This window comes from Vicugna pacos, unplaced genomic scaffold (assembly GCF_048564905.1).
Source record: "Vicugna pacos unplaced genomic scaffold, VicPac4 scaffold_113, whole genome shotgun sequence".
NCBI classification, from domain to species: Eukaryota; Metazoa; Chordata; class Mammalia; order Artiodactyla; family Camelidae; genus Vicugna; species Vicugna pacos.
The window spans coordinates 1,073,094-1,100,001 of record NW_027328793.1 but is presented as its reverse complement, the minus strand read 5'-3'; the positions used below and the strand labels follow the sequence as shown (position 1 = coordinate 1,100,001).

Here is a 26,908-nt window from a genome sequence, read left to right as displayed (position 1 = left end):
TTTTCATGTTGCTGAAGTAAAAACCTTCTTTGCAAGTTGTGCGAGCACTTTGGTGGGGTCAGCTGTAAGGATCGGCACTGCCGGGGAAGGGCTGCTGCGCCCGTGGCCCTTTGATGCGTCCTGCACACCGTTTCCCTGGAGGGGTGTGTCTGTTCTCTCATCCATCCGGGGGATCTGCTGGGGCCTCTGCCTCCTCACGTTGTCACCAGGGCTGGCTGTCACCAGGCTAAAGCCCTGCCAGCGTCATGGTGACCAGTGCTGTCTCCACAGTGTATCCGTCTGCCTGTGTCCTCCCCCGAGAGGTCGAGCACGTCTAACGCACACTGGCCACCTGCTGTGCCTCTCCTTGGATCTGCGTGTGTGTTTTGTTTGTTTAGAGCGCTGGGTTTCGAGAGGTTTTTGGACCCCGGGGATGTGTAGCCTTTCTCCAAGCTTGGGACCTCGCGGGTCGTGGAGTCTCTTTCCGGGTATATTTCTGGGCTTTTGCTGGTTTCTTGGTTTGTGTGCTTTTGTTTTTGCCCCAGGAAGAGCTAAGCATCTCCCTTCTGTCTTGTGGCTGTGGCGTCCCAGGGGGAAGAGCAGCGCCTCCCCCGAGGTTATGCAGAGAGTTACCGAAAGGGCTTCATTTTGCACATGACATCTTTAGCCCACTGGATTTCCCTTTCCAATAATCAAAATGCGATTTCAAGTGAAAACAAAAGAAACACCACCAGCCCCCGCTTAAGCCACGTGGGCAGGCACGCAAAGCCAGCTTTCCTGTGGCTTCATTGACAGGGAACACCCAGGAGAGGTAAAGACACCCAGAGGGGAAGAGGACTCGGGGCTGTCAGGGGCTGGGGGGTGAGGGCGTGGGGGGCAGTGCGTGCTGTGGATCCAAGTTTTTACTTTGAAGAAAGGAATGGTGTGAGCCTGCAATGCAGTGATGCTCGCACGGCATCGTGAAGGCACCTGGTGCTCCTGAATTGCAGAATTTCAGAGGGACAAAGTCTATATTTTATTAAAAGAAACTTAAAAAGGCAAGATAAAGGATGCCATAACCGATATGAAAGAAACAGAGGCAAGTGAAGAAAAACCAAACACAAATCACTTCAGGGGAATGGAAGTCAAGGTCGGGTGCGGGAGGGGATTCACGGTGGGATTTTGAAGAAGAAGGTGCGGGTGGGCGCAGAGGGGGCTCAGCCCCAGGGGCTGCTGACGCGTGAACTGGCTGTCCGTGGCCCAGCGGTCCAGCTGCAGGTGCAGCATCTTCAGGACCTTTGGAAGCAGCGGGAGCTGCGGGACCTTGAGGAGCAGCAGGAGCTGCGGGACCTTGAGGAATAGCAGGAGCTGCAGGATCGTCAGGAGCAGTGGGAGCTGCTGGAGCGGAAGGAGCTGCAGGAGGTGCAGGATCTTCAGGAGCAGCGTTAGCTGCCGGAGCTGCAGAAGCTGCAGGAGCAGCAGGAGGGAGCTCGGGGTCTCCTGCTGGATCCTGATGGTCCTGGTTTTGATCTGTGGCATCTTCCCCTGCCCGCGCCTGCTCTGGATCTGTGACTGTTGGAAGTGGAGAGAGCTTTCAGTCTCGTGGATGCGCTCGCTCGTGCTTTGAGAGAGGAAAACTTGAGCCACGTGCCTCCCTTTCCGTGGGCCTCTTCAAGGGCGGACATCTTCCCAGAGCTTTGCGGACAGCTCCCACCCAGCAAGTGCCCACAGGATGTGTTTTGTGACTGAACTCTTGTAGGCAGGTGGTCTGAGAGCAATGTTTGCTCTGGTGCCAGCAGCAGCCTCTGGGGACGCCTCCCTGTGTGGCCCAGCCCTCGGCCCTCCCTCAGCTGCGCATGTTCACCAGCCCCGCCCTTCTCACCTTGGGGCTGTGCCTCGGTGGGCTCCTGGTCCTCCACCTGACTCGCAGGGAGCTGCTCCAGGTCAGAGCCGGGTCTGCTGAGCTGCCTGTCAGCCGCGGGCAGGACCCTGGCGTGCCGCCTGGGCGGTTTCTGGGGAGGAGGCCGTCGTGGTGGCGGGGACCCCTCCGTGTGCAGACTCACCCGGAGCTGGTGCTGGCCCTGAGAAGCGTGCAGCGGCCCCTCGCTCGGGGAGGCGGCGTGGGTGTCCTGATCCAGCGGCTCCTGCAGTGTCCGGCTCTGCAATGACAGTGAGCGGCAGCGGGCCCGGCCCGGAGGTCTCAGAGCCCGGCCCGGAGGTCTCAGAGCCCTGCCCGGCCAGGACCACTCCCGCTTCTGCCCGCTCGACCCTCTGCTGCCCGATCAGACTGGGACCTTGTTCAGCTGAGACGGCCACCCGGGAGGGAAGAGACACAGCCAGAGGGCACGGGCTTGGACTGCTGCGGCAGGTCCCTGCCCGGCTGGCCACAGCCCAGCCCGCCAGCTGGGACCCGGGGTGTGGACGTGACAGGCCCCCCAGGCCTCTGACCTGCTCGTGCTTGAGGCAGGCCCCCCCCACCCCAGCCCAACGTGACTGCCCACCTCCACCAGCAAAGGGAAGGGGATGTGGGGCTATACCCGGGTGGGGTCTGAGTGGTGGCCTGGGCTGGTCGGGCCTGCCCCGGGCCTCCCTGGGTTACCTTTGGGTCCCTGTGGCCAAAAGGCCAGAGGCGCCTGGGGTGAGAGCTGAGCCAGCGCCGGCACCGCTGGCCCAGCCCCTGGCTGCGGGCCTTCCGGGCACCGCGGCCTCGGGGTGTTGGGACGCAGCAGAACATGGGTGACTGAGTTGAGCTGAGTTCACCAAGCGGGTGAGCCGAGTAGGGGCTTCTCGACAGAGTGGGTGCCCGGTGACCTCGGGTCTAAGTTCTGTTGGGTTCGGTTGCCAGGGAAGTGAGGTCACTTCCTGGGATCCCCTTCCCCAAGCTTCCTCCTTCCGTAGAGCTCCCCAGGGGCCTCTCTGGGCTGCTGACTGCTCACCTCCCAGCCCATGCCGTGTCCGCACACAGTGACGCCAACTCGGCCCCCCTGCCCAGGACCCTGCGGAGGCCTGGATGCAGCCAGGGCGCCAGCTCTGAGGACGCAGCTGGGTTCGGACCCGGCCCGCCGTCGTCCGCAGTGCTGTCACCCTGGACGAGCTGCCTGCCTCTCAGGGTCTCCCCAGTCCCCCGTCGGCACAGTGGGGATCATCCTGGCCCCTCCTTCCCGGGGAAGCCATCGTGTCTCCAGAGGCACAAACACCTGCCTCACCTGTCAGTCCCGCGGGCTGGCATCACAGGGAGCTCACGCGCAGACTCAGCAAAGGGAGGGCCCCAGAGAGGGCTGGCGGAGCGCAGAGCACACCCCACACAGCCTGGGTGGGGTCTGCCCTGGGGTCCGGAGAAAGTCACTCCCCTTGCCACCTGCTTCCCAGCTCCCTGTCGGGGCGGGGGGTGAGGAGAAACTGAACATAACTGTGACTTCGTTCTCGCTGGCATACCACCTCCTGGGTCACTGTGTCATGTTTAGATTCAGGCCCAGTGTCTCATCTCGGCCCCTCGGGTGGGCTGCCCCACAATGCTCTCTGCTTTTATGCCTTCTGGTCACGTTTCCTCGTGTGAGCCCCCACCACACCCTCCCCTGCAGGGTGGATGGACATTGGGACCTGGTTGTGACATGCAGAGTGACGTGTGGAAATGGGCGTGACTTCCGCTCGTTCCCAGCTCCGCTGTTCCTTCTCCCCCTCTGTGTCTCTCAGCGCCTGTCTTGTCTCTCTCTCTCTCTGTTTCTCTCTCCCTCTGCCTGTCTGTGTGTCAGTCTCTCTGTCCCTTTTCCTGGATGCATGTGCGTGTACATTTATGTGCGTTCCTGTCTATTGCTGGGTTTGTAATGTTAGGGCCCGGGGCAGGTCACTTCTGAAAATGCCTTGATGACATACTGATTGTTTTCATGTTGCTGAAGTAAAAACCTTCTTTGCAAGTTGTGCGAGCACTTTGGTGGGGTCAGCTGTAAGGATCGGCACTGCCGGGGAAGGGCTGCTGCGCCCGTGGCCCTTTGATGCGTCCTGCACACCGTTTCCCTGGAGGGGTGTGTCTGTTCTCTCATCCATCCGGGGGATCTGCTGGGGCCTCTGCCTCCTCACGTTGTCACCAGGGCTGGCTGTCACCAGGCTAAAGCCCTGCCAGCGTCATGGTGACCAGTGCTGTCTCCACAGTGTATCCGTCTGCCTGTGTCCTCCCCCGAGAGGTCGAGCACGTCTAACGCACACTGGCCACCTGCTGTGCCTCTCCTTGGATCTGCGTGTGTGTTTTGTTTGTTTAGAGCGCTGGGTTTCGAGAGGTTTTTGGACCCCGGGGATGTGTAGCCTTTCTCCAAGCTTGGGACCTCGCGGGTCGTGGAGTCTCTTTCCGGGTATATTTCTGGGCTTTTGCTGGTTTCTTGGTTTGTGTGCTTTTGTTTTTGCCCCAGGAAGAGCTAAGCATCTCCCTTCTGTCTTGTGGCTGTGGCGTCCCAGGGGGAAGAGCAGCGCCTCCCCCGAGGTTATGCAGAGAGTTACCGAAAGGGCTTCATTTTGCACATGACATCTTTAGCCCACCTGGATTTCCCTTTCCAATAATCAAAATGCGATTTCAAGTGAAAACAAAAGAAACACCACCAGCCCCCGCTTAAGCCACGTGGGCAGGCACGCAAAGCCAGCTTTCCTGTGGCTTCATTGACAGGGAACACCCAGGAGAGGTAAAGACACCCAGAGGGGAAGAGGACTCGGGGCTGTCAGGGGCTGGGGGGTGAGGGCGTGGGGGGCAGTGCGTGCTGTGGATCCAAGTTTTTACTTTGAAGAAAGGAATGGTGTGAGCCTGCAATGCAGTGATGCTCGCACGGCATCGTGAAGGCACCTGGTGCTCCTGAATTGCAGAATTTCAGAGGGACAAAGTCTATATTTTATTAAAAGAAACTTAAAAAGGCAAGATAAAGGATGCCATAACCGATATGAAAGAAACAGAGGCAAGTGAAGAAAAACCAAACACAAATCACTTCAGGGGAATGGAAGTCAAGGTCGGGTGCGGGAGGGGATTCACGGTGGGATTTTGAAGAAGAAGGTGCGGGTGGGCGCAGAGGGGGCTCAGCCCCAGGGGCTGCTGACGCGTGAACTGGCTGTCCGTGGCCCAGCGGTCCAGCTGCAGGTGCAGCATCTTCAGGACCTTTGGAAGCAGCGGGAGCTGCGGGACCTTGAGGAGCAGCAGGAGCTGCGGGACCTTGAGGAATAGCAGGAGCTGCAGGATCGTCAGGAGCAGTGGGAGCTGCTGGAGCGGAAGGAGCTGCAGGAGGTGCAGGATCTTCAGGAGCAGCGTTAGCTGCCGGAGCTGCAGAAGCTGCAGGAGCAGCAGGAGGGAGCTCGGGGTCTCCTGCTGGATCCTGATGGTCCTGGTTTTGATCTGTGGCATCTTCCCCTGCCCGCGCCTGCTCTGGATCTGTGACTGTTGGAAGTGGAGAGAGCTTTCAGTCTCGTGGATGCGCTCGCTCGTGCTTTGAGAGAGGAAAACTTGAGCCACGTGCCTCCCTTTCCGTGGGCCTCTTCAAGGGCGGACATCTTCCCAGAGCTTTGCGGACAGCTCCCACCCAGCAAGTGCCCACAGGATGTGTTTTGTGACTGAACTCTTGTAGGCAGGTGGTCTGAGAGCAATGTTTGCTCTGGTGCCAGCAGCAGCCTCTGGGGACGCCTCCCTGTGTGGCCCAGCCCTCGGCCCTCCCTCAGCTGCGCATGTTCACCAGCCCCGCCCTTCTCACCTTGGGGCTGTGCCTCGGTGGGCTCCTGGTCCTCCACCTGACTCGCAGGGAGCTGCTCCAGGTCAGAGCCGGGTCTGCTGAGCTGCCTGTCAGCCGCGGGCAGGACCCTGGCGTGCCGCCTGGGCGGTTTCTGGGGAGGAGGCCGTCGTGGTGGCGGGGACCCCTCCGTGTGCAGACTCACCCGGAGCTGGTGCTGGCCCTGAGAAGCGTGCAGCGGCCCCTCGCTCGGGGAGGCGGCGTGGGTGTCCTGATCCAGCGGCTCCTGCAGTGTCCGGCTCTGCAATGACAGTGAGCGGCAGCGGGCCCGGCCCGGAGGTCTCAGAGCCCGGCCCGGAGGTCTCAGAGCCCTGCCCGGCCAGGACCACTCCCGCTTCTGCCCGCTCGACCCTCTGCTGCCCGATCAGACTGGGACCTTGTTCAGCTGAGACGGCCACCCGGGAGGGAAGAGACACAGCCAGAGGGCACGGGCTTGGACTGCTGCGGCAGGTCCCTGCCCGGCTGGCCACAGCCCAGCCCGCCAGCTGGGACCCGGGGTGTGGACGTGACAGGCCCCCCAGGCCTCTGACCTGCTCGTGCTTGAGGCAGGCCCCCCCCACCCCAGCCCAACGTGACTGCCCACCTCCACCAGCAAAGGGAAGGGGATGTGGGGCTATACCCGGGTGGGGTCTGAGTGGTGGCCTGGGCTGGTCGGGCCTGCCCCGGGCCTCCCTGGGTTACCTTTGGGTCCCTGTGGCCAAAAGGCCAGAGGCGCCTGGGGTGAGAGCTGAGCCAGCGCCGGCACCGCTGGCCCAGCCCCTGGCTGCGGGCCTTCCGGGCACCGCGGCCTCGGGGTGTTGGGACGCAGCAGAACATGGGTGACTGAGTTGAGCTGAGTTCACCAAGCGGGTGAGCCGAGTAGGGGCTTCTCGACAGAGTGGGTGCCCGGTGACCTCGGGTCTAAGTTCTGTTGGGTTCGGTTGCCAGGGAAGTGAGGTCACTTCCTGGGATCCCCTTCCCCAAGCTTCCTCCTTCCGTAGAGCTCCCCAGGGGCCTCTCTGGGCTGCTGACTGCTCACCTCCCAGCCCATGCCGTGTCCGCACACAGTGACGCCAACTCGGCCCCCCTGCCCAGGACCCTGCGGAGGCCTGGATGCAGCCAGGGCGCCAGCTCTGAGGACGCAGCTGGGTTCGGACCCGGCCCGCCGTCGTCCGCAGTGCTGTCACCCTGGACGAGCTGCCTGCCTCTCAGGGTCTCCCCAGTCCCCCGTCGGCACAGTGGGGATCATCCTGGCCCCTCCTTCCCGGGGAAGCCATCGTGTCTCCAGAGGCACAAACACCTGCCTCACCTGTCAGTCCCGCGGGCTGGCATCACAGGGAGCTCACGCGCAGACTCAGCAAAGGGAGGGCCCCAGAGAGGGCTGGCGGAGCGCAGAGCACACCCCACACAGCCTGGGTGGGGTCTGCCCTGGGGTCCGGAGAAAGTCACTCCCCTTGCCACCTGCTTCCCAGCTCCCTGTCGGGGCGGGGGGTGAGGAGAAACTGAACATAACTGTGACTTCGTTCTCGCTGGCATACCACCTCCTGGGTCACTGTGTCATGTTTAGATTCAGGCCCAGTGTCTCATCTCGGCCCCTCGGGTGGGCTGCCCCACAATGCTCTCTGCTTTTATGCCTTCTGGTCACGTTTCCTCGTGTGAGCCCCCACCACACCCTCCCCTGCAGGGTGGATGGACATTGGGACCTGGTTGTGACATGCAGAGTGACGTGTGGAAATGGGCGTGACTTCCGCTCGTTCCCAGCTCCGCTGTTCCTTCTCCCCCTCTGTGTCTCTCAGCGCCTGTCTTGTCTCTCTCTCTCTCTGTTTCTCTCTCCCTCTGCCTGTCTGTGTGTCAGTCTCTCTGTCCCTTTTCCTGGATGCATGTGCGTGTACATTTATGTGCGTTCCTGTCTATTGCTGGGTTTGTAATGTTAGGGCCCGGGGCAGGTCACTTCTGAAAATGCCTTGATGACATACTGATTGTTTTCATGTTGCTGAAGTAAAAACCTTCTTTGCAAGTTGTGCGAGCACTTTGGTGGGGTCAGCTGTAAGGATCGGCACTGCCGGGGAAGGGCTGCTGCGCCCGTGGCCCTTTGATGCGTCCTGCACACCGTTTCCCTGGAGGGGTGTGTCTGTTCTCTCATCCATCCGGGGGATCTGCTGGGGCCTCTGCCTCCTCACGTTGTCACCAGGGCTGGCTGTCACCAGGCTAAAGCCCTGCCAGCGTCATGGTGACCAGTGCTGTCTCCACAGTGTATCCGTCTGCCTGTGTCCTCCCCCGAGAGGTCGAGCACGTCTAACGCACACTGGCCACCTGCTGTGCCTCTCCTTGGATCTGCGTGTGTGTTTTGTTTGTTTAGAGCGCTGGGTTTCGAGAGGTTTTTGGACCCCGGGGATGTGTAGCCTTTCTCCAAGCTTGGGACCTCGCGGGTCGTGGAGTCTCTTTCCGGGTATATTTCTGGGCTTTTGCTGGTTTCTTGGTTTGTGTGCTTTTGTTTTTGCCCCAGGAAGAGCTAAGCATCTCCCTTCTGTCTTGTGGCTGTGGCGTCCCAGGGGGAAGAGCAGCGCCTCCCCCGAGGTTATGCAGAGAGTTACCGAAAGGGCTTCATTTTGCACATGACATCTTTAGCCCACCTGGATTTCCCTTTCCAATAATCAAAATGCGATTTCAAGTGAAAACAAAAGAAACACCACCAGCCCCCGCTTAAGCCACGTGGGCAGGCACGCAAAGCCAGCTTTCCTGTGGCTTCATTGACAGGGAACACCCAGGAGAGGTAAAGACACCCAGAGGGGAAGAGGACTCGGGGCTGTCAGGGGCTGGGGGGTGAGGGCGTGGGGGGCAGTGCGTGCTGTGGATCCAAGTTTTTACTTTGAAGAAAGGAATGGTGTGAGCCTGCAATGCAGTGATGCTCGCACGGCATCGTGAAGGCACCTGGTGCTCCTGAATTGCAGAATTTCAGAGGGACAAAGTCTATATTTTATTAAAAGAAACTTAAAAAGGCAAGATAAAGGATGCCATAACCGATATGAAAGAAACAGAGGCAAGTGAAGAAAAACCAAACACAAATCACTTCAGGGGAATGGAAGTCAAGGTCGGGTGCGGGAGGGGATTCACGGTGGGATTTTGAAGAAGAAGGTGCGGGTGGGCGCAGAGGGGGCTCAGCCCCAGGGGCTGCTGACGCGTGAACTGGCTGTCCGTGGCCCAGCGGTCCAGCTGCAGGTGCAGCATCTTCAGGACCTTTGGAAGCAGCGGGAGCTGCGGGACCTTGAGGAGCAGCAGGAGCTGCGGGACCTTGAGGAATAGCAGGAGCTGCAGGATCGTCAGGAGCAGTGGGAGCTGCTGGAGCGGAAGGAGCTGCAGGAGGTGCAGGATCTTCAGGAGCAGCGTTAGCTGCCGGAGCTGCAGAAGCTGCAGGAGCAGCAGGAGGGAGCTCGGGGTCTCCTGCTGGATCCTGATGGTCCTGGTTTTGATCTGTGGCATCTTCCCCTGCCCGCGCCTGCTCTGGATCTGTGACTGTTGGAAGTGGAGAGAGCTTTCAGTCTCGTGGATGCGCTCGCTCGTGCTTTGAGAGAGGAAAACTTGAGCCACGTGCCTCCCTTTCCGTGGGCCTCTTCAAGGGCGGACATCTTCCCAGAGCTTTGCGGACAGCTCCCACCCAGCAAGTGCCCACAGGATGTGTTTTGTGACTGAACTCTTGTAGGCAGGTGGTCTGAGAGCAATGTTTGCTCTGGTGCCAGCAGCAGCCTCTGGGGACGCCTCCCTGTGTGGCCCAGCCCTCGGCCCTCCCTCAGCTGCGCATGTTCACCAGCCCCGCCCTTCTCACCTTGGGGCTGTGCCTCGGTGGGCTCCTGGTCCTCCACCTGACTCGCAGGGAGCTGCTCCAGGTCAGAGCCGGGTCTGCTGAGCTGCCTGTCAGCCGCGGGCAGGACCCTGGCGTGCCGCCTGGGCGGTTTCTGGGGAGGAGGCCGTCGTGGTGGCGGGGACCCCTCCGTGTGCAGACTCACCCGGAGCTGGTGCTGGCCCTGAGAAGCGTGCAGCGGCCCCTCGCTCGGGGAGGCGGCGTGGGTGTCCTGATCCAGCGGCTCCTGCAGTGTCCGGCTCTGCAATGACAGTGAGCGGCAGCGGGCCCGGCCCGGAGGTCTCAGAGCCCGGCCCGGAGGTCTCAGAGCCCTGCCCGGCCAGGACCACTCCCGCTTCTGCCCGCTCGACCCTCTGCTGCCCGATCAGACTGGGACCTTGTTCAGCTGAGACGGCCACCCGGGAGGGAAGAGACACAGCCAGAGGGCACGGGCTTGGACTGCTGCGGCAGGTCCCTGCCCGGCTGGCCACAGCCCAGCCCGCCAGCTGGGACCCGGGGTGTGGACGTGACAGGCCCCCCAGGCCTCTGACCTGCTCGTGCTTGAGGCAGGCCCCCCCCACCCCAGCCCAACGTGACTGCCCACCTCCACCAGCAAAGGGAAGGGGATGTGGGGCTATACCCGGGTGGGGTCTGAGTGGTGGCCTGGGCTGGTCGGGCCTGCCCCGGGCCTCCCTGGGTTACCTTTGGGTCCCTGTGGCCAAAAGGCCAGAGGCGCCTGGGGTGAGAGCTGAGCCAGCGCCGGCACCGCTGGCCCAGCCCCTGGCTGCGGGCCTTCCGGGCACCGCGGCCTCGGGGTGTTGGGACGCAGCAGAACATGGGTGACTGAGTTGAGCTGAGTTCACCAAGCGGGTGAGCCGAGTAGGGGCTTCTCGACAGAGTGGGTGCCCGGTGACCTCGGGTCTAAGTTCTGTTGGGTTCGGTTGCCAGGGAAGTGAGGTCACTTCCTGGGATCCCCTTCCCCAAGCTTCCTCCTTCCGTAGAGCTCCCCAGGGGCCTCTCTGGGCTGCTGACTGCTCACCTCCCAGCCCATGCCGTGTCCGCACACAGTGACGCCAACTCGGCCCCCCTGCCCAGGACCCTGCGGAGGCCTGGATGCAGCCAGGGCGCCAGCTCTGAGGACGCAGCTGGGTTCGGACCCGGCCCGCCGTCGTCCGCAGTGCTGTCACCCTGGACGAGCTGCCTGCCTCTCAGGGTCTCCCCAGTCCCCCGTCGGCACAGTGGGGATCATCCTGGCCCCTCCTTCCCGGGGAAGCCATCGTGTCTCCAGAGGCACAAACACCTGCCTCACCTGTCAGTCCCGCGGGCTGGCATCACAGGGAGCTCACGCGCAGACTCAGCAAAGGGAGGGCCCCAGAGAGGGCTGGCGGAGCGCAGAGCACACCCCACACAGCCTGGGTGGGGTCTGCCCTGGGGTCCGGAGAAAGTCACTCCCCTTGCCACCTGCTTCCCAGCTCCCTGTCGGGGCGGGGGGTGAGGAGAAACTGAACATAACTGTGACTTCGTTCTCGCTGGCATACCACCTCCTGGGTCACTGTGTCATGTTTAGATTCAGGCCCAGTGTCTCATCTCGGCCCCTCGGGTGGGCTGCCCCACAATGCTCTCTGCTTTTATGCCTTCTGGTCACGTTTCCTCGTGTGAGCCCCCACCACACCCTCCCCTGCAGGGTGGATGGACATTGGGACCTGGTTGTGACATGCAGAGTGACGTGTGGAAATGGGCGTGACTTCCGCTCGTTCCCAGCTCCGCTGTTCCTTCTCCCCCTCTGTGTCTCTCAGCGCCTGTCTTGTCTCTCTCTCTCTCTGTTTCTCTCTCCCTCTGCCTGTCTGTGTGTCAGTCTCTCTGTCCCTTTTCCTGGATGCATGTGCGTGTACATTTATGTGCGTTCCTGTCTATTGCTGGGTTTGTAATGTTAGGGCCCGGGGCAGGTCACTTCTGAAAATGCCTTGATGACATACTGATTGTTTTCATGTTGCTGAAGTAAAAACCTTCTTTGCAAGTTGTGCGAGCACTTTGGTGGGGTCAGCTGTAAGGATCGGCACTGCCGGGGAAGGGCTGCTGCGCCCGTGGCCCTTTGATGCGTCCTGCACACCGTTTCCCTGGAGGGGTGTGTCTGTTCTCTCATCCATCCGGGGGATCTGCTGGGGCCTCTGCCTCCTCACGTTGTCACCAGGGCTGGCTGTCACCAGGCTAAAGCCCTGCCAGCGTCATGGTGACCAGTGCTGTCTCCACAGTGTATCCGTCTGCCTGTGTCCTCCCCCGAGAGGTCGAGCACGTCTAACGCACACTGGCCACCTGCTGTGCCTCTCCTTGGATCTGCGTGTGTGTTTTGTTTGTTTAGAGCGCTGGGTTTCGAGAGGTTTTTGGACCCCGGGGATGTGTAGCCTTTCTCCAAGCTTGGGACCTCGCGGGTCGTGGAGTCTCTTTCCGGGTATATTTCTGGGCTTTTGCTGGTTTCTTGGTTTGTGTGCTTTTGTTTTTGCCCCAGGAAGAGCTAAGCATCTCCCTTCTGTCTTGTGGCTGTGGCGTCCCAGGGGGAAGAGCAGCGCCTCCCCCGAGGTTATGCAGAGAGTTACCGAAAGGGCTTCATTTTGCACATGACATCTTTAGCCCACCTGGATTTCCCTTTCCAATAATCAAAATGCGATTTCAAGTGAAAACAAAAGAAACACCACCAGCCCCCGCTTAAGCCACGTGGGCAGGCACGCAAAGCCAGCTTTCCTGTGGCTTCATTGACAGGGAACACCCAGGAGAGGTAAAGACACCCAGAGGGGAAGAGGACTCGGGGCTGTCAGGGGCTGGGGGGTGAGGGCGTGGGGGGCAGTGCGTGCTGTGGATCCAAGTTTTTACTTTGAAGAAAGGAATGGTGTGAGCCTGCAATGCAGTGATGCTCGCACGGCATCGTGAAGGCACCTGGTGCTCCTGAATTGCAGAATTTCAGAGGGACAAAGTCTATATTTTATTAAAAGAAACTTAAAAAGGCAAGATAAAGGATGCCATAACCGATATGAAAGAAACAGAGGCAAGTGAAGAAAAACCAAACACAAATCACTTCAGGGGAATGGAAGTCAAGGTCGGGTGCGGGAGGGGATTCACGGTGGGATTTTGAAGAAGAAGGTGCGGGTGGGCGCAGAGGGGGCTCAGCCCCAGGGGCTGCTGACGCGTGAACTGGCTGTCCGTGGCCCAGCGGTCCAGCTGCAGGTGCAGCATCTTCAGGACCTTTGGAAGCAGCGGGAGCTGCGGGACCTTGAGGAGCAGCAGGAGCTGCGGGACCTTGAGGAATAGCAGGAGCTGCAGGATCGTCAGGAGCAGTGGGAGCTGCTGGAGCGGAAGGAGCTGCAGGAGGTGCAGGATCTTCAGGAGCAGCGTTAGCTGCCGGAGCTGCAGAAGCTGCAGGAGCAGCAGGAGGGAGCTCGGGGTCTCCTGCTGGATCCTGATGGTCCTGGTTTTGATCTGTGGCATCTTCCCCTGCCCGCGCCTGCTCTGGATCTGTGACTGTTGGAAGTGGAGAGAGCTTTCAGTCTCGTGGATGCGCTCGCTCGTGCTTTGAGAGAGGAAAACTTGAGCCACGTGCCTCCCTTTCCGTGGGCCTCTTCAAGGGCGGACATCTTCCCAGAGCTTTGCGGACAGCTCCCACCCAGCAAGTGCCCACAGGATGTGTTTTGTGACTGAACTCTTGTAGGCAGGTGGTCTGAGAGCAATGTTTGCTCTGGTGCCAGCAGCAGCCTCTGGGGACGCCTCCCTGTGTGGCCCAGCCCTCGGCCCTCCCTCAGCTGCGCATGTTCACCAGCCCCGCCCTTCTCACCTTGGGGCTGTGCCTCGGTGGGCTCCTGGTCCTCCACCTGACTCGCAGGGAGCTGCTCCAGGTCAGAGCCGGGTCTGCTGAGCTGCCTGTCAGCCGCGGGCAGGACCCTGGCGTGCCGCCTGGGCGGTTTCTGGGGAGGAGGCCGTCGTGGTGGCGGGGACCCCTCCGTGTGCAGACTCACCCGGAGCTGGTGCTGGCCCTGAGAAGCGTGCAGCGGCCCCTCGCTCGGGGAGGCGGCGTGGGTGTCCTGATCCAGCGGCTCCTGCAGTGTCCGGCTCTGCAATGACAGTGAGCGGCAGCGGGCCCGGCCCGGAGGTCTCAGAGCCCGGCCCGGAGGTCTCAGAGCCCTGCCCGGCCAGGACCACTCCCGCTTCTGCCCGCTCGACCCTCTGCTGCCCGATCAGACTGGGACCTTGTTCAGCTGAGACGGCCACCCGGGAGGGAAGAGACACAGCCAGAGGGCACGGGCTTGGACTGCTGCGGCAGGTCCCTGCCCGGCTGGCCACAGCCCAGCCCGCCAGCTGGGACCCGGGGTGTGGACGTGACAGGCCCCCCAGGCCTCTGACCTGCTCGTGCTTGAGGCAGGCCCCCCCCACCCCAGCCCAACGTGACTGCCCACCTCCACCAGCAAAGGGAAGGGGATGTGGGGCTATACCCGGGTGGGGTCTGAGTGGTGGCCTGGGCTGGTCGGGCCTGCCCCGGGCCTCCCTGGGTTACCTTTGGGTCCCTGTGGCCAAAAGGCCAGAGGCGCCTGGGGTGAGAGCTGAGCCAGCGCCGGCACCGCTGGCCCAGCCCCTGGCTGCGGGCCTTCCGGGCACCGCGGCCTCGGGGTGTTGGGACGCAGCAGAACATGGGTGACTGAGTTGAGCTGAGTTCACCAAGCGGGTGAGCCGAGTAGGGGCTTCTCGACAGAGTGGGTGCCCGGTGACCTCGGGTCTAAGTTCTGTTGGGTTCGGTTGCCAGGGAAGTGAGGTCACTTCCTGGGATCCCCTTCCCCAAGCTTCCTCCTTCCGTAGAGCTCCCCAGGGGCCTCTCTGGGCTGCTGACTGCTCACCTCCCAGCCCATGCCGTGTCCGCACACAGTGACGCCAACTCGGCCCCCCTGCCCAGGACCCTGCGGAGGCCTGGATGCAGCCAGGGCGCCAGCTCTGAGGACGCAGCTGGGTTCGGACCCGGCCCGCCGTCGTCCGCAGTGCTGTCACCCTGGACGAGCTGCCTGCCTCTCAGGGTCTCCCCAGTCCCCCGTCGGCACAGTGGGGATCATCCTGGCCCCTCCTTCCCGGGGAAGCCATCGTGTCTCCAGAGGCACAAACACCTGCCTCACCTGTCAGTCCCGCGGGCTGGCATCACAGGGAGCTCACGCGCAGACTCAGCAAAGGGAGGGCCCCAGAGAGGGCTGGCGGAGCGCAGAGCACACCCCACACAGCCTGGGTGGGGTCTGCCCTGGGGTCCGGAGAAAGTCACTCCCCTTGCCACCTGCTTCCCAGCTCCCTGTCGGGGCGGGGGGTGAGGAGAAACTGAACATAACTGTGACTTCGTTCTCGCTGGCATACCACCTCCTGGGTCACTGTGTCATGTTTAGATTCAGGCCCAGTGTCTCATCTCGGCCCCTCGGGTGGGCTGCCCCACAATGCTCTCTGCTTTTATGCCTTCTGGTCACGTTTCCTCGTGTGAGCCCCCACCACACCCTCCCCTGCAGGGTGGATGGACATTGGGACCTGGTTGTGACATGCAGAGTGACGTGTGGAAATGGGCGTGACTTCCGCTCGTTCCCAGCTCCGCTGTTCCTTCTCCCCCTCTGTGTCTCTCAGCGCCTGTCTTGTCTCTCTCTCTCTCTGTTTCTCTCTCCCTCTGCCTGTCTGTGTGTCAGTCTCTCTGTCCCTTTTCCTGGATGCATGTGCGTGTACATTTATGTGCGTTCCTGTCTATTGCTGGGTTTGTAATGTTAGGGCCCGGGGCAGGTCACTTCTGAAAATGCCTTGATGACATACTGATTGTTTTCATGTTGCTGAAGTAAAAACCTTCTTTGCAAGTTGTGCGAGCACTTTGGTGGGGTCAGCTGTAAGGATCGGCACTGCCGGGGAAGGGCTGCTGCGCCCGTGGCCCTTTGATGCGTCCTGCACACCGTTTCCCTGGAGGGGTGTGTCTGTTCTCTCATCCATCCGGGGGATCTGCTGGGGCCTCTGCCTCCTCACGTTGTCACCAGGGCTGGCTGTCACCAGGCTAAAGCCCTGCCAGCGTCATGGTGACCAGTGCTGTCTCCACAGTGTATCCGTCTGCCTGTGTCCTCCCCCGAGAGGTCGAGCACGTCTAACGCACACTGGCCACCTGCTGTGCCTCTCCTTGGATCTGCGTGTGTGTTTTGTTTGTTTAGAGCGCTGGGTTTCGAGAGGTTTTTGGACCCCGGGGATGTGTAGCCTTTCTCCAAGCTTGGGACCTCGCGGGTCGTGGAGTCTCTTTCCGGGTATATTTCTGGGCTTTTGCTGGTTTCTTGGTTTGTGTGCTTTTGTTTTTGCCCCAGGAAGAGCTAAGCATCTCCCTTCTGTCTTGTGGCTGTGGCGTCCCAGGGGGAAGAGCAGCGCCTCCCCCGAGGTTATGCAGAGAGTTACCGAAAGGGCTTCATTTTGCACATGACATCTTTAGCCCACCTGGATTTCCCTTTCCAATAATCAAAATGCGATTTCAAGTGAAAACAAAAGAAACACCACCAGCCCCCGCTTAAGCCACGTGGGCAGGCACGCAAAGCCAGCTTTCCTGTGGCTTCATTGACAGGGAACACCCAGGAGAGGTAAAGACACCCAGAGGGGAAGAGGACTCGGGGCTGTCAGGGGCTGGGGGGTGAGGGCGTGGGGGGCAGTGCGTGCTGTGGATCCAAGTTTTTACTTTGAAGAAAGGAATGGTGTGAGCCTGCAATGCAGTGATGCTCGCACGGCATCGTGAAGGCACCTGGTGCTCCTGAATTGCAGAATTTCAGAGGGACAAAGTCTATATTTTATTAAAAGAAACTTAAAAAGGCAAGATAAAGGATGCCATAACCGATATGAAAGAAACAGAGGCAAGTGAAGAAAAACCAAACACAAATCACTTCAGGGGAATGGAAGTCAAGGTCGGGTGCGGGAGGGGATTCACGGTGGGATTTTGAAGAAGAAGGTGCGGGTGGGCGCAGAGGGGGCTCAGCCCCAGGGGCTGCTGACGCGTGAACTGGCTGTCCGTGGCCCAGCGGTCCAGCTGCAGGTGCAGCATCTTCAGGACCTTTGGAAGCAGCGGGAGCTGCGGGACCTTGAGGAGCAGCAGGAGCTGCGGGACCTTGAGGAATAGCAGGAGCTGCAGGATCGTCAGGAGCAGTGGGAGCTGCTGGAGCGGAAGGAGCTGCAGGAGGTGCAGGATCTTCAGGAGCAGCGTTAGCTGCCGGAGCTGCAGAAGCTGCAGGAGCAGCAGGAGGGAGCTCGGGGTCTCCTGCTGGATCCTGATGGTCCTGGTTTTGATCTGTGGCATCTTCCCCTGCCCGCGCCTGCTCTGGATCTGTGACTGTTGGAAGTGGAGAGAGCTTTCAGTCTCGTGGATGCGCTCGCTCGTGCTTTGAGAGAGGAAAACTTGAGCCACGTGCCTCCCTTTCCGTGGGCCACTTCAAGGGCGGACATCTTCCCAGAGCTTTGCGGACAGCTCCCACCCAGCAAGTGCCCACAGGATGTGTTTTGTGACTGAACTCTTGTAGGCAGGTGGTCTGAGAGCAATGTTTGCTCTGGTGCCAGCAGCAGCCTCTGGGGACGCCTCCCTGTGTGGCCCAGCCCTCGGCCCTCCCTCAGCTGCGCATGTTCACCAGCCCCGCCCTTCTCACCTTGGGGCTGTGCCTCGGTGGGCTCCTGGTCCTCCACCTGACTCGCAGGGAGCTGCTCCAGGTCAGAGCCGGGTCTGCTGAGCTGCCTGTCAGCCGCGGGCAGGACCCTGGCGTGCCGCCTGGGCGGTTTCTGGGGAGGAGGCCGTCGTGGTGGCGGGGACCCCTCCGTGTGCAGACTCACCCGGAGCTGGTGCTGGCCCTGAGAAGCGTGCAGCGGCCCCTCGCTCGGGGAGGCGGCGTGGGTGTCCTGATCCAGCGGCTCCTGCAGTGTCCGGCTCTGCAATGACAGTGAGCGGCAGCGGGCCCGGCCCGGAGGTCTCAGAGCCCGGCCCGGAGGTCTCAGAGCCCTGCCCGGCCAGGACCACTCCCGCTTCTGCCCGCTCGACCCTCTGCTGCCCGATCAGACTGGGACCTTGTTCAGCTGAGACGGCCACCCGGGAGGGAAGAGACACAGCCAGAGGGCACGGGCTTGGACTGCTGCGGCAGGTCCCTGCCCGGCTGGCCACAGCCCAGCCCGCCAGCTGGGACCCGGGGTGTGGACGTGACAGGCCCCCCAGGCCTCTGACCTGCTCGTGCTTGAGGCAGGCCCCCCCCACCCCAGCCCAACGTGACTGCCCACCTCCACCAGCAAAGGGAAGGGGATGTGGGGCTATACCCGGGTGGGGTCTGAGTGGTGGCCTGGGCTGGTCGGGCCTGCCCCGGGCCTCCCTGGGTTACCTTTGGGTCCCTGTGGCCAAAAGGCCAGAGGCGCCTGGGGTGAGAGCTGAGCCAGCGCCGGCACCGCTGGCCCAGCCCCTGGCTGCGGGCCTTCCGGGCACCGCGGCCTCGGGGTGTTGGGACGCAGCAGAACATGGGTGACTGAGTTGAGCTGAGTTCACCAAGCGGGTGAGCCGAGTAGGGGCTTCTCGACAGAGTGGGTGCCCGGTGACCTCGGGTCTAAGTTCTGTTGGGTTCGGTTGCCAGGGAAGTGAGGTCACTTCCTGGGATCCCCTTCCCCAAGCTTCCTCCTTCCGTAGAGCTCCCCAGGGGCCTCTCTGGGCTGCTGACTGCTCACCTCCCAGCCCATGCCGTGTCCGCACACAGTGACGCCAACTCGGCCCCCCTGCCCAGGACCCTGCGGAGGCCTGGATGCAGCCAGGGCGCCAGCTCTGAGGACGCAGCTGGGTTCGGACCCGGCCCGCCGTCGTCCGCAGTGCTGTCACCCTGGACGAGCTGCCTGCCTCTCAGGGTCTCCCCAGTCCCCCGTCGGCACAGTGGGGATCATCCTGGCCCCTCCTTCCCGGGGAAGCCATCGTGTCTCCAGAGGCACAAACACCTGCCTCACCTGTCAGTCCCGCGGGCTGGCATCACAGGGAGCTCGCGCGCAGACTCAGCAAAGGGAGGGCCCCAGAGAGGGCTGGCGGAGCGCAGAGCACACCCCACACAGCCTGGGTGGGGTCTGCCCTGGGGTCCGGAGAAAGTCACTCCCCTTGCCACCTGCTTCCCAGCTCCCTGTCGGGGCGGGGGGTGGGGAGAAACTGAACATAACTGTGACTTCGTTCTCGCTGGCATACCACCTCCTGGGTCACTGTGTCATGTTTAGATTCAGGCCCAGTGTCTCATCTCGGCCCCTCGGGTGGGCTGCCCCACAATGCTCTCTGCTTTTATGCCTTCTGGTCACGTTTCCTCGTGTGAGCCCCCACCACACCCTCCCCTGCAGGGTGGATGGACATTGGGACCTGGTTGTGACATGCAGAGTGACGTGTGGAAATGGGCGTGACTTCCGCTCGTTCCCAGCTCCGCTGTTCCTTCTCCCCCTCTGTGTCTCTCAGCGCCTGTCTTGTCTCTCTCTCTCTCTGTTTCTCTCTCCCTCTGCCTGTCTGTGTGTCAGTCTCTCTGTCCCTTTTCCTGGATGCATGTGCGTGTACATTTATGTGCGTTCCTGTCTATTGCTGGGTTTGTAATGTTAGGGCCCGGGGCAGGTCACTTCTGAAAATGCCTTGATGACATACTGATTGTTTTCATGTTGCTGAAGTAAAAACCTTCTTTGCAAGTTGTGCGAGCACTTTGGTGGGGTCAGCTGTAAGGATCGGCACTGCCGGGGAAGGGCTGCTGCGCCCGTGGCCCTTTGATGCGTCCTGCACACCGTTTCCCTGGAGGGGTGTGTCTGTTCTCTCATCCATCCGGGGGATCTGCTGGGGCCTCTGCCTCCTCACGTTGTCACCAGGGCTGGCTGTCACCAGGCTAAAGCCCTGCCAGCGTCATGGTGACCAGTGCTGTCTCCACAGTGTATCCGTCTGCCTGTGTCCTCCCCCGAGAGGTCGAGCACGTCTAACGCACACTGGCCACCTGCTGTGCCTCTCCTTGGATCTGCGTGTGTGTTTTGTTTGTTTAGAGCGCTGGGTTTCGAGAGGTTTTTGGACCCCGGGGATGTGTAGCCTTTCTCCAAGCTTGGGACCTCGCGGGTCGTGGAGTCTCTTTCCGGGTATATTTCTGGGCTTTTGCTGGTTTCTTGGTTTGTGTGCTTTTGTTTTTGCCCCAGGAAGAGCTAAGCATCTCCCTTCTGTCTTGTGGCTGTGGCGTCCCAGGGGGAAGAGCAGCGCCTCCCCCGAGGTTATGCAGAGAGTTACCGAAAGGGCTTCATTTTGCACATGACATCTTTAGCCCACCTGGATTTCCCTTTCCAATAATCAAAATGCGATTTCAAGTGAAAACAAAAGAAACACCACCAGCCCCCGCTTAAGCCACGTGGGCAGGCACGCAAAGCCAGCTTTCCTGTGGCTTCATTGACAGGGAACACCCAGGAGAGGTAAAGACACCCAGAGGGGAAGAGGACTCGGGGCTGTCAGGGGCTGGGGGGTGAGGGCGTGGGGGGCAGTGCGTGCTGTGGATCCAAGTTTTTACTTTGAAGAAAGGAATGGTGTGAGCCTGCAATGCAGTGATGCTCGCACGGCATCGTGAAGGCACCTGGTGCTCCTGAATTGCAGAATTTCAGAGGGACAAAGTCTATATTTTATTAAAAGAAACTTAAAAAGGCAAGATAAAGGATGCCATAACCGATATGAAAGAAACAGAGGCAAGTGAAGAAAAACCAAACACAAATCACTTCAGGGGAATGGAAGTCAAGGTCGGGTGCGGGAGGGGATTCACGGTGGGATTTTGAAGAAGAAGGTGCGGGTGGGCGCAGAGGGGGCTCAGCCCCAGGGGCTGCTGACGCGTGAACTGGCTGTCCGTGGCCCAGCGGTCCAGCTGCAGGTGCAGCATCTTCAGGACCTTTGGAAGCAGCGGGAGCTGCGGGACCTTGAGGAGCAGCAGGAGCTGCGGGACCTTGAGGAATAGCAGGAGCTGCAGGATCGTCAGGAGCAGTGGGAGCTGCTGGAGCGGAAGGAGCTGCAGGAGGTGCAGGATCTTCAGGAGCAGCGTTAGCTGCCGGAGCTGCAGAAGCTGCAGGAGCAGCAGGAGGGAGCTCGGGGTCTCCTGCTGGATCCTGATGGTCCTGGTTTTGATCTGTGGCATCTTCCCCTGCCCGCGCCTGCTCTGGATCTGTGACTGTTGGAAGTGGAGAGAGCTTTCAGTCTCGTGGATGCGCTCGCTCGTGCTTTGAGAGAGGAAAACTTGAGCCACGTGCCTCCCTTTCCGTGGGCCTCTTCAAGGGCGGACATCTTCCCAGAGCTTTGCGGACAGCTCCCACCCAGCAAGTGCCCACAGGATGTGTTTTGTGACTGAACTCTTGTAGGCAGGTGGTCTGAGAGCAATGTTTGCTGTGGTGCCAGCAGCAGCCTCTGGGGACGCCTCCCTGTGTGGCCCAGCCCTCGGCCCTCCCTCAGCTGCGCATGTTCACCAGCCCCGCCCTTCTCACCTTGGGGCTGTGCCTCGGTGGGCTCCTGGTCCTCCACCTGACTCGCAGGGAGCTGCTCCAGGTCAGAGCCGGGTCTGCTGAGCTGCCTGTCAGCCGCGGGCAGGACCCTGGCGTGCCGCCTGGGCGGTTTCTGGGGAGGAGGCCGTCGTGGTGGCGGGGACCCCTCCGTGTGCAGACTCACCCGGAGCTGGTGCTGGCCCTGAGAAGCGTGCAGCGGCCCCTCGCTCGGGGAGGCGGCGTGGGTGTCCTGATCCAGCGGCTCCTGCAGTGTCCGGCTCTGCAATGACAGTGAGCGGCAGCGGGCCCGGCCCGGAGGTCTCAGAGCCCGGCCCGGAGGTCTCAGAGCCCTGCCCGGCCAGGACCACTCCCGCTTCTGCCCGCTCGACCCTCTGCTGCCCGATCAGACTGGGACCTTGTTCAGCTGAGACGGCCACCCGGGAGGGAAGAGACACAGCCAGAGGGCACGGGCTTGGACTGCTGCGGCAGGTCCCTGCCCGGCTGGCCACAGCCCAGCCCGCCAGCTGGGACCCGGGGTGTGGACGTGACAGGCCCCCCAGGCCTCTGACCTGCTCGTGCTTGAGGCAGGCCCCCCCCACCCCAGCCCAACGTGACTGCCCACCTCCACCAGCAAAGGGAAGGGGATGTGGGGCTATACCCGGGTGGGGTCTGAGTGGTGGCCTGGGCTGGTCGGGCCTGCCCCGGGCCTCCCTGGGTTACCTTTGGGTCCCTGTGGCCAAAAGGCCAGAGGCGCCTGGGGTGAGAGCTGAGCCAGCGCCGGCACCGCTGGCCCAGCCCCTGGCTGCGGGCCTTCCGGGCACCGCGGCCTCGGGGTGTTGGGACGCAGCAGAACATGGGTGACTGAGTTGAGCTGAGTTCACCAAGCGGGTGAGCCGAGTAGGGGCTTCTCGACAGAGTGGGTGCCCGGTGACCTCGGGTCTAAGTTCTGTTGGGTTCGGTTGCCAGGGAAGTGAGGTCACTTCCTGGGATCCCCTTCCCCAAGCTTCCTCCTTCCGTAGAGCTCCCCAGGGGCCTCTCTGGGCTGCTGACTGCTCACCTCCCAGCCCATGCCGTGTCCGCACACAGTGACGCCAACCCGGCCCCCCTGCCCAGGACCCTGCGGAGGCCTGGATGCAGCCAGGGCGCCAGCTCTGAGGACGCAGCTGGGTTTGGACCCGGCCCGCCGTCGTCCGCAGTGCTGTCACCCTGGACGAGCTGCCTGCCTCTCAGGGTCTCCCCAGTCCCCCGTCGGCACAGTGGGGATCATCCTGGCCCCTCCTTCCCGGGGAAGCCATCGTGTCTCCAGAGGCACAAACACCTGCCTCACCTGTCAGTCCCGCGGGCTGGCATCACAGGGAGCTCGCGCGCAGACTCAGCAAAGGGAGGGCCCCAGAGAGGGCTGGCGGAGCGCAGAGCACACCCCACACAGCCTGGGTGGGGTCTGCCCTGGGGTCCGGAGAAAGTCACTCCCCTTGCCACCTGCTTCCCAGCTCCCTGTCGGGGCGGGGGGTGGGGAGAAACTGAACATAACTGTGACTTCGTTCTCGCTGGCATACCACCTCCTGGGTCACTGTGTCATGTTTAGATTCAGGCCCAGTGTCTCATCTCGGCCCCTCGGGTGGGCTGCCCCACAATGCTCTCTGCTTTTATGCCTTCTGGTCACGTTTCCTCGTGTGAGCCCCCACCACACCCTCCCCTGCAGGGTGGATGGACATTGGGACCTGGTTGTGACATGCAGAGTGACGTGTGGAAATGGGCGTGACTTCCGCTCGTTCCCAGCTCCGCTGTTCCTTCTCCCCCTCTGTGTCTCTCAGCGCCTGTCTTGTCTCTCTCTCTCTCTGTTTCTCTCTCCCTCTGCCTGTCTGTGTGTCAGTCTCTCTGTCCCTTTTCCTGGATGCATGTGCGTGTACATTTATGTGCGTTCCTGTCTATTTCTGGGTTTGTAATGTTAGGGCCCGGGGCAGGTCACTTCTGAAAATGCCTTGATGACATACTGATTGTTTTCATGTTGCTGAAGTAAAAACCTTCTTTGCAAGTTGTGCGAGCACTTTGGTGGGGTCAGCTGTAAGGATCGGCACTGCCGGGGAAGGGCTGCTGCGCCCGTGGCCCTTTGATGCGTCCTGCACACCGTTTCCCTGGAGGGGTGTGTCTGTTCTCTCATCCATCCGGGGGATCTGCTGGGGCCTCTGCCTCCTCACGTTGTCACCAGGGCTGGCTGTCACCAGGCTAAAGCCCTGCCAGCGTCATGGTGACCAGTGCTGTCTCCACAGTGTATCCGTCTGCCTGTGTCCTCCCCCGAGAGGTCGAGCACGTCTAACGCACACTGGCCACCTGCTGTGCCTCTCCTTGGATCTGCGTGTGTGTTTTGTTTGTTTAGAGCGCTGGGTTTCGAGAGGTTTTTGGACCCCGGGGATGTGTAGCCTTTCTCCAAGCTTGGGACCTCGCGGGTCGTGGAGTCTCTTTCCGGGTATATTTCTGGGCTTTTGCTGGTTTCTTGGTTTGTGTGCTTTTGTTTTTGCCCCAGGAAGAGCTAAGCATCTCCCTTCTGTCTTGTGGCTGTGGCGTCCCAGGGGGAAGAGCAGCGCCTCCCCCGAGGTTATGCAGAGAGTTACCGAAAGGGCTTCATTTTGCACATGACATCTTTAGCCCACCTGGATTTCCCTTTCCAATAATCAAAATGCGATTTCAAGTGAAAACAAAAGAAACACCACCAGCCCCCGCTTAAGCCACGTGGGCAGGCACGCAAAGCCAGCTTTCCTGTGGCTTCATTGACAGGGAACACCCAGGAGAGGTAAAGACACCCAGAGGGGAAGAGGACTCGGGGCTGTCAGGGGCTGGGGGGTGAGGGCGTGGGGGGCAGTGCGTGCTGTGGATCCAAGTTTTTACTTTGAAGAAAGGAATGGTGTGAGCCTGCAATGCAGTGATGCTCGCACGGCATCGTGAAGGCACCTGGTGCTCCTGAATTGCAGAATTTCAGAGGGACAAAGTCTATATTTTATTAAAAGAAACTTAAAAAGGCAAGATAAAGGATGCCATAACCGATATGAAAGAAACAGAGGCAAGTGAAGAAAAACCAAACACAAATCACTTCAGGGGAATGGAAGTCAAGGTCGGGTGCGGGAGGGGATTCACGGTGGGATTTTGAAGAAGAAGGTGCGGGTGGGCGCAGAGGGGGCTCAGCCCCAGGGGCTGCTGACGCGTGAACTGGCTGTCCGTGGCCCAGCGGTCCAGCTGCAGGTGCAGCATCTTCAGGACCTTTGGAAGCAGCGGGAGCTGCGGGACCTTGAGGAGCAGCAGGAGCTGCGGGACCTTGAGGAATAGCAGGAGCTGCAGGATCGTCAGGAGCAGTGGGAGCTGCTGGAGCGGAAGGAGCTGCAGGAGGTGCAGGATCTTCAGGAGCAGCGTTAGCTGCCGGAGCTGCAGAAGCTGCAGGAGCAGCAGGAGGGAGCTCGGGGTCTCCTGCTGGATCCTGATGGTCCTGGTTTTGATCTGTGGCATCTTCCCCTGCCCGCGCCTGCTCTGGATCTGTGACTGTTGGAAGTGGAGAGAGCTTTCAGTCTCGTGGATGCGCTCGCTCGTGCTTTGAGAGAGGAAAACTTGAGCCACGTGCCTCCCTTTCCGTGGGCCACTTCAAGGGCGGACATCTTCCCAGAGCTTTGCGGACAGCTCCCACCCAGCAAGTGCCCACAGGATGTGTTTTGTGACTGAACTCTTGTAGGCAGGTGGTCTGAGAGCAATGTTTGCTCTGGTGCCAGCAGCAGCCTCTGGGGACGCCTCCCTGTGTGGCCCAGCCCTCGGCCCTCCCTCAGCTGCGCATGTTCACCAGCCCCGCCCTTCTCACCTTGGGGCTGTGCCTCGGTGGGCTCCTGGTCCTCCACCTGACTCGCAGGGAGCTGCTCCAGGTCAGAGCCGGGTCTGCTGAGCTGCCTGTCAGCCGCGGGCAGGACCCTGGCGTGCCGCCTGGGCGGTTTCTGGGGAGGAGGCCGTCGTGGTGGCGGGGACCCCTCCGTGTGCAGACTCACCCGGAGCTGGTGCTGGCCCTGAGAAGCGTGCAGCGGCCCCTCGCTCGGGGAGGCGGCGTGGGTGTCCTGATCCAGCGGCTCCTGCAGTGTCCGGCTCTGCAATGACAGTGAGCGGCAGCGGGCCCGGCCCGGAGGTCTCAGAGCCCGGCCCGGAGGTCTCAGAGCCCTGCCCGGCCAGGACCACTCCCGCTTCTGCCCGCTCGACCCTCTGCTGCCCGATCAGACTGGGACCTTGTTCAGCTGAGACGGCCACCCGGGAGGGAAGAGACACAGCCAGAGGGCACGGGCTTGGACTGCTGCGGCAGGTCCCTGCCCGGCTGGCCACAGCCCAGCCCGCCAGCTGGGACCCGGGGTGTGGACGTGACAGGCCCCCCAGGCCTCTGACCTGCTCGTGCTTGAGGCAGGCCCCCCCCACCCCAGCCCAACGTGACTGCCCACCTCCACCAGCAAAGGGAAGGGGATGTGGGGCTATACCCGGGTGGGGTCTGAGTGGTGGCCTGGGCTGGTCGGGCCTGCCCCGGGCCTCCCTGGGTTACCTTTGGGTCCCTGTGGCCAAAAGGCCAGAGGCGCCTGGGGTGAGAGCTGAGCCAGCGCCGGCACCGCTGGCCCAGCCCCTGGCTGCGGGCCTTCCGGGCACCGCGGCCTCGGGGTGTTGGGACGCAGCAGAACATGGGTGACTGAGTTGAGCTGAGTTCACCAAGCGGGTGAGCCGAGTAGGGGCTTCTCGACAGAGTGGGTGCCCGGTGACCTCGGGTCTAAGTTCTGTTGGGTTCGGTTGCCAGGGAAGTGAGGTCACTTCCTGGGATCCCCTTCCCCAAGCTTCCTCCTTCCGTAGAGCTCCCCAGGGGCCTCTCTGGGCTGCTGACTGCTCACCTCCCAGCCCATGCCGTGTCCGCACACAGTGACGCCAACCCGGCCCCCCTGCCCAGGACCCTGCGGAGGCCTGGATGCAGCCAGGGCGCCAGCTCTGAGGACGCAGCTGGGTTCGGACCCGGCCCGCCGTCGTCCGCAGTGCTGTCACCCTGGACGAGCTGCCTGCCTCTCAGGGTCTCCCCAGTCCCCCGTCGGCACAGTGGGGATCATCCTGGCCCCTCCTTCCCGGGGAAGCCATCGTGTCTCCAGAGGCACAAACACCTGCCTCACCTGTCAGTCCCGCGGGCTGGCATCACAGGGAGCTCGCGCGCAGACTCAGCAAAGGGAGGGCCCCAGAGAGGGCTGGCGGAGCGCAGAGCACACCCCACACAGCCTGGGTGGGGTCTGCCCTGGGGTCCGGAGAAAGTCACTCCCCTTGCCACCTGCTTCCCAGCTCCCTGTCGGGGCGGGGGGTGGGGAGAAACTGAACATAACTGTGACTTCGTTCTCGCTGGCATACCACCTCCTGGGTCACTGTGTCATGTTTAGATTCAGGCCCAGTGTCTCATCTCGGCCCCTCGGGTGGGCTGCCCCACAATGCTCTCTGCTTTTATGCCTTCTGGTCACGTTTCCTCGTGTGAGCCCCCACCACACCCTCCCCTGCAGGGTGGATGGACATTGGGACCTGGTTGTGACATGCAGAGTGACGTGTGGAAATGGGCGTGACTTCCGCTCGTTCCCAGCTCCGCTGTTCCTTCTCCCCCTCTGTGTCTCTCAGCGCCTGTCTTGTCTCTCTCTCTCTCTGTTTCTCTCTCCCTCTGCCTGTCTGTGTGTCAGTCTCTCTGTCCCTTTTCCTGGATGCATGTGCGTGTACATTTATGTGCGTTCCTGTCTATTTCTGGGTTTGTAATGTTAGGGCCCGGGGCAGGTCACTTCTGAAAATGCCTTGATGACATACTGATTGTTTTCATGTTGCTGAAGTAAAAACCTTCTTTGCAAGTTGTGCG

At 61.4% G+C, this 26,908-nt stretch overlaps 7 protein-coding genes across 7 annotated transcripts; all 7 read right to left on the bottom strand.

Annotated features, from left to right (window-relative positions):
• Positions 1-942: 942 nt before the first annotated feature.
• LOC140694938 (uncharacterized) lies at positions 943-2,938 on the bottom strand. Its single transcript, XM_072957932.1, has 3 exons — positions 2,558-2,938; positions 1,841-2,117; positions 943-1,530 (listed from the first exon to the last, which is right to left on the bottom strand). The coding sequence occupies exons 1-3, from the start codon at positions 2,690-2,692 to the stop codon at positions 998-1,000; spliced, it is 945 nt and encodes a 314-aa protein (XP_072814033.1). The 5' UTR covers positions 2,693-2,938; the 3' UTR covers positions 943-997.
• Positions 2,939-4,780: 1,842 nt separating this feature from the next.
• LOC140694937 (uncharacterized) lies at positions 4,781-6,776 on the bottom strand. The gene is made up of 3 exons (XM_072957931.1): positions 6,396-6,776; positions 5,679-5,955; positions 4,781-5,368 (listed from the first exon to the last, which is right to left on the bottom strand). Exons 1-3 carry the CDS (start codon positions 6,528-6,530, stop codon positions 4,836-4,838), a joined length of 945 nt encoding a protein of 314 aa, XP_072814032.1. The 5' UTR covers positions 6,531-6,776; the 3' UTR covers positions 4,781-4,835.
• A 1,842-nt stretch (positions 6,777-8,618) lies between these two features.
• Positions 8,619-10,614, bottom strand: LOC140694936 (uncharacterized). The gene is made up of 3 exons (XM_072957930.1): positions 10,234-10,614; positions 9,517-9,793; positions 8,619-9,206 (listed from the first exon to the last, which is right to left on the bottom strand). Exons 1-3 carry the CDS (start codon positions 10,366-10,368, stop codon positions 8,674-8,676), a joined length of 945 nt encoding a protein of 314 aa, XP_072814031.1. The 5' UTR covers positions 10,369-10,614; the 3' UTR covers positions 8,619-8,673.
• Positions 10,615-12,456: 1,842 nt separating this feature from the next.
• LOC140694939 (uncharacterized) lies at positions 12,457-14,452 on the bottom strand. Its single transcript, XM_072957933.1, has 3 exons — positions 14,072-14,452; positions 13,355-13,631; positions 12,457-13,044 (listed from the first exon to the last, which is right to left on the bottom strand). The coding sequence occupies exons 1-3, from the start codon at positions 14,204-14,206 to the stop codon at positions 12,512-12,514; spliced, it is 945 nt and encodes a 314-aa protein (XP_072814034.1). The 5' UTR covers positions 14,207-14,452; the 3' UTR covers positions 12,457-12,511.
• A 1,842-nt stretch (positions 14,453-16,294) lies between these two features.
• On the bottom strand, positions 16,295-18,290 carry LOC140694955 (uncharacterized). Its single transcript, XM_072957938.1, has 3 exons — positions 17,910-18,290; positions 17,193-17,469; positions 16,295-16,882 (listed from the first exon to the last, which is right to left on the bottom strand). The coding sequence occupies exons 1-3, from the start codon at positions 18,042-18,044 to the stop codon at positions 16,350-16,352; spliced, it is 945 nt and encodes a 314-aa protein (XP_072814039.1). The 5' UTR covers positions 18,045-18,290; the 3' UTR covers positions 16,295-16,349.
• Positions 18,291-20,132: 1,842 nt separating this feature from the next.
• On the bottom strand, positions 20,133-22,112 carry LOC140694932 (uncharacterized). The gene is made up of 3 exons (XM_072957927.1): positions 21,748-22,112; positions 21,031-21,307; positions 20,133-20,720 (listed from the first exon to the last, which is right to left on the bottom strand). The coding sequence occupies exons 1-3, from the start codon at positions 21,880-21,882 to the stop codon at positions 20,188-20,190; spliced, it is 945 nt and encodes a 314-aa protein (XP_072814028.1). The 5' UTR covers positions 21,883-22,112; the 3' UTR covers positions 20,133-20,187.
• A 1,858-nt stretch (positions 22,113-23,970) lies between these two features.
• Positions 23,971-25,936, bottom strand: LOC140694935 (uncharacterized). The gene is made up of 3 exons (XM_072957929.1): positions 25,586-25,936; positions 24,869-25,145; positions 23,971-24,558 (listed from the first exon to the last, which is right to left on the bottom strand). Exons 1-3 carry the CDS (start codon positions 25,718-25,720, stop codon positions 24,026-24,028), a joined length of 945 nt encoding a protein of 314 aa, XP_072814030.1. The 5' UTR covers positions 25,721-25,936; the 3' UTR covers positions 23,971-24,025.
• Between the last annotated feature and the right edge of the window lie 972 nt (positions 25,937-26,908).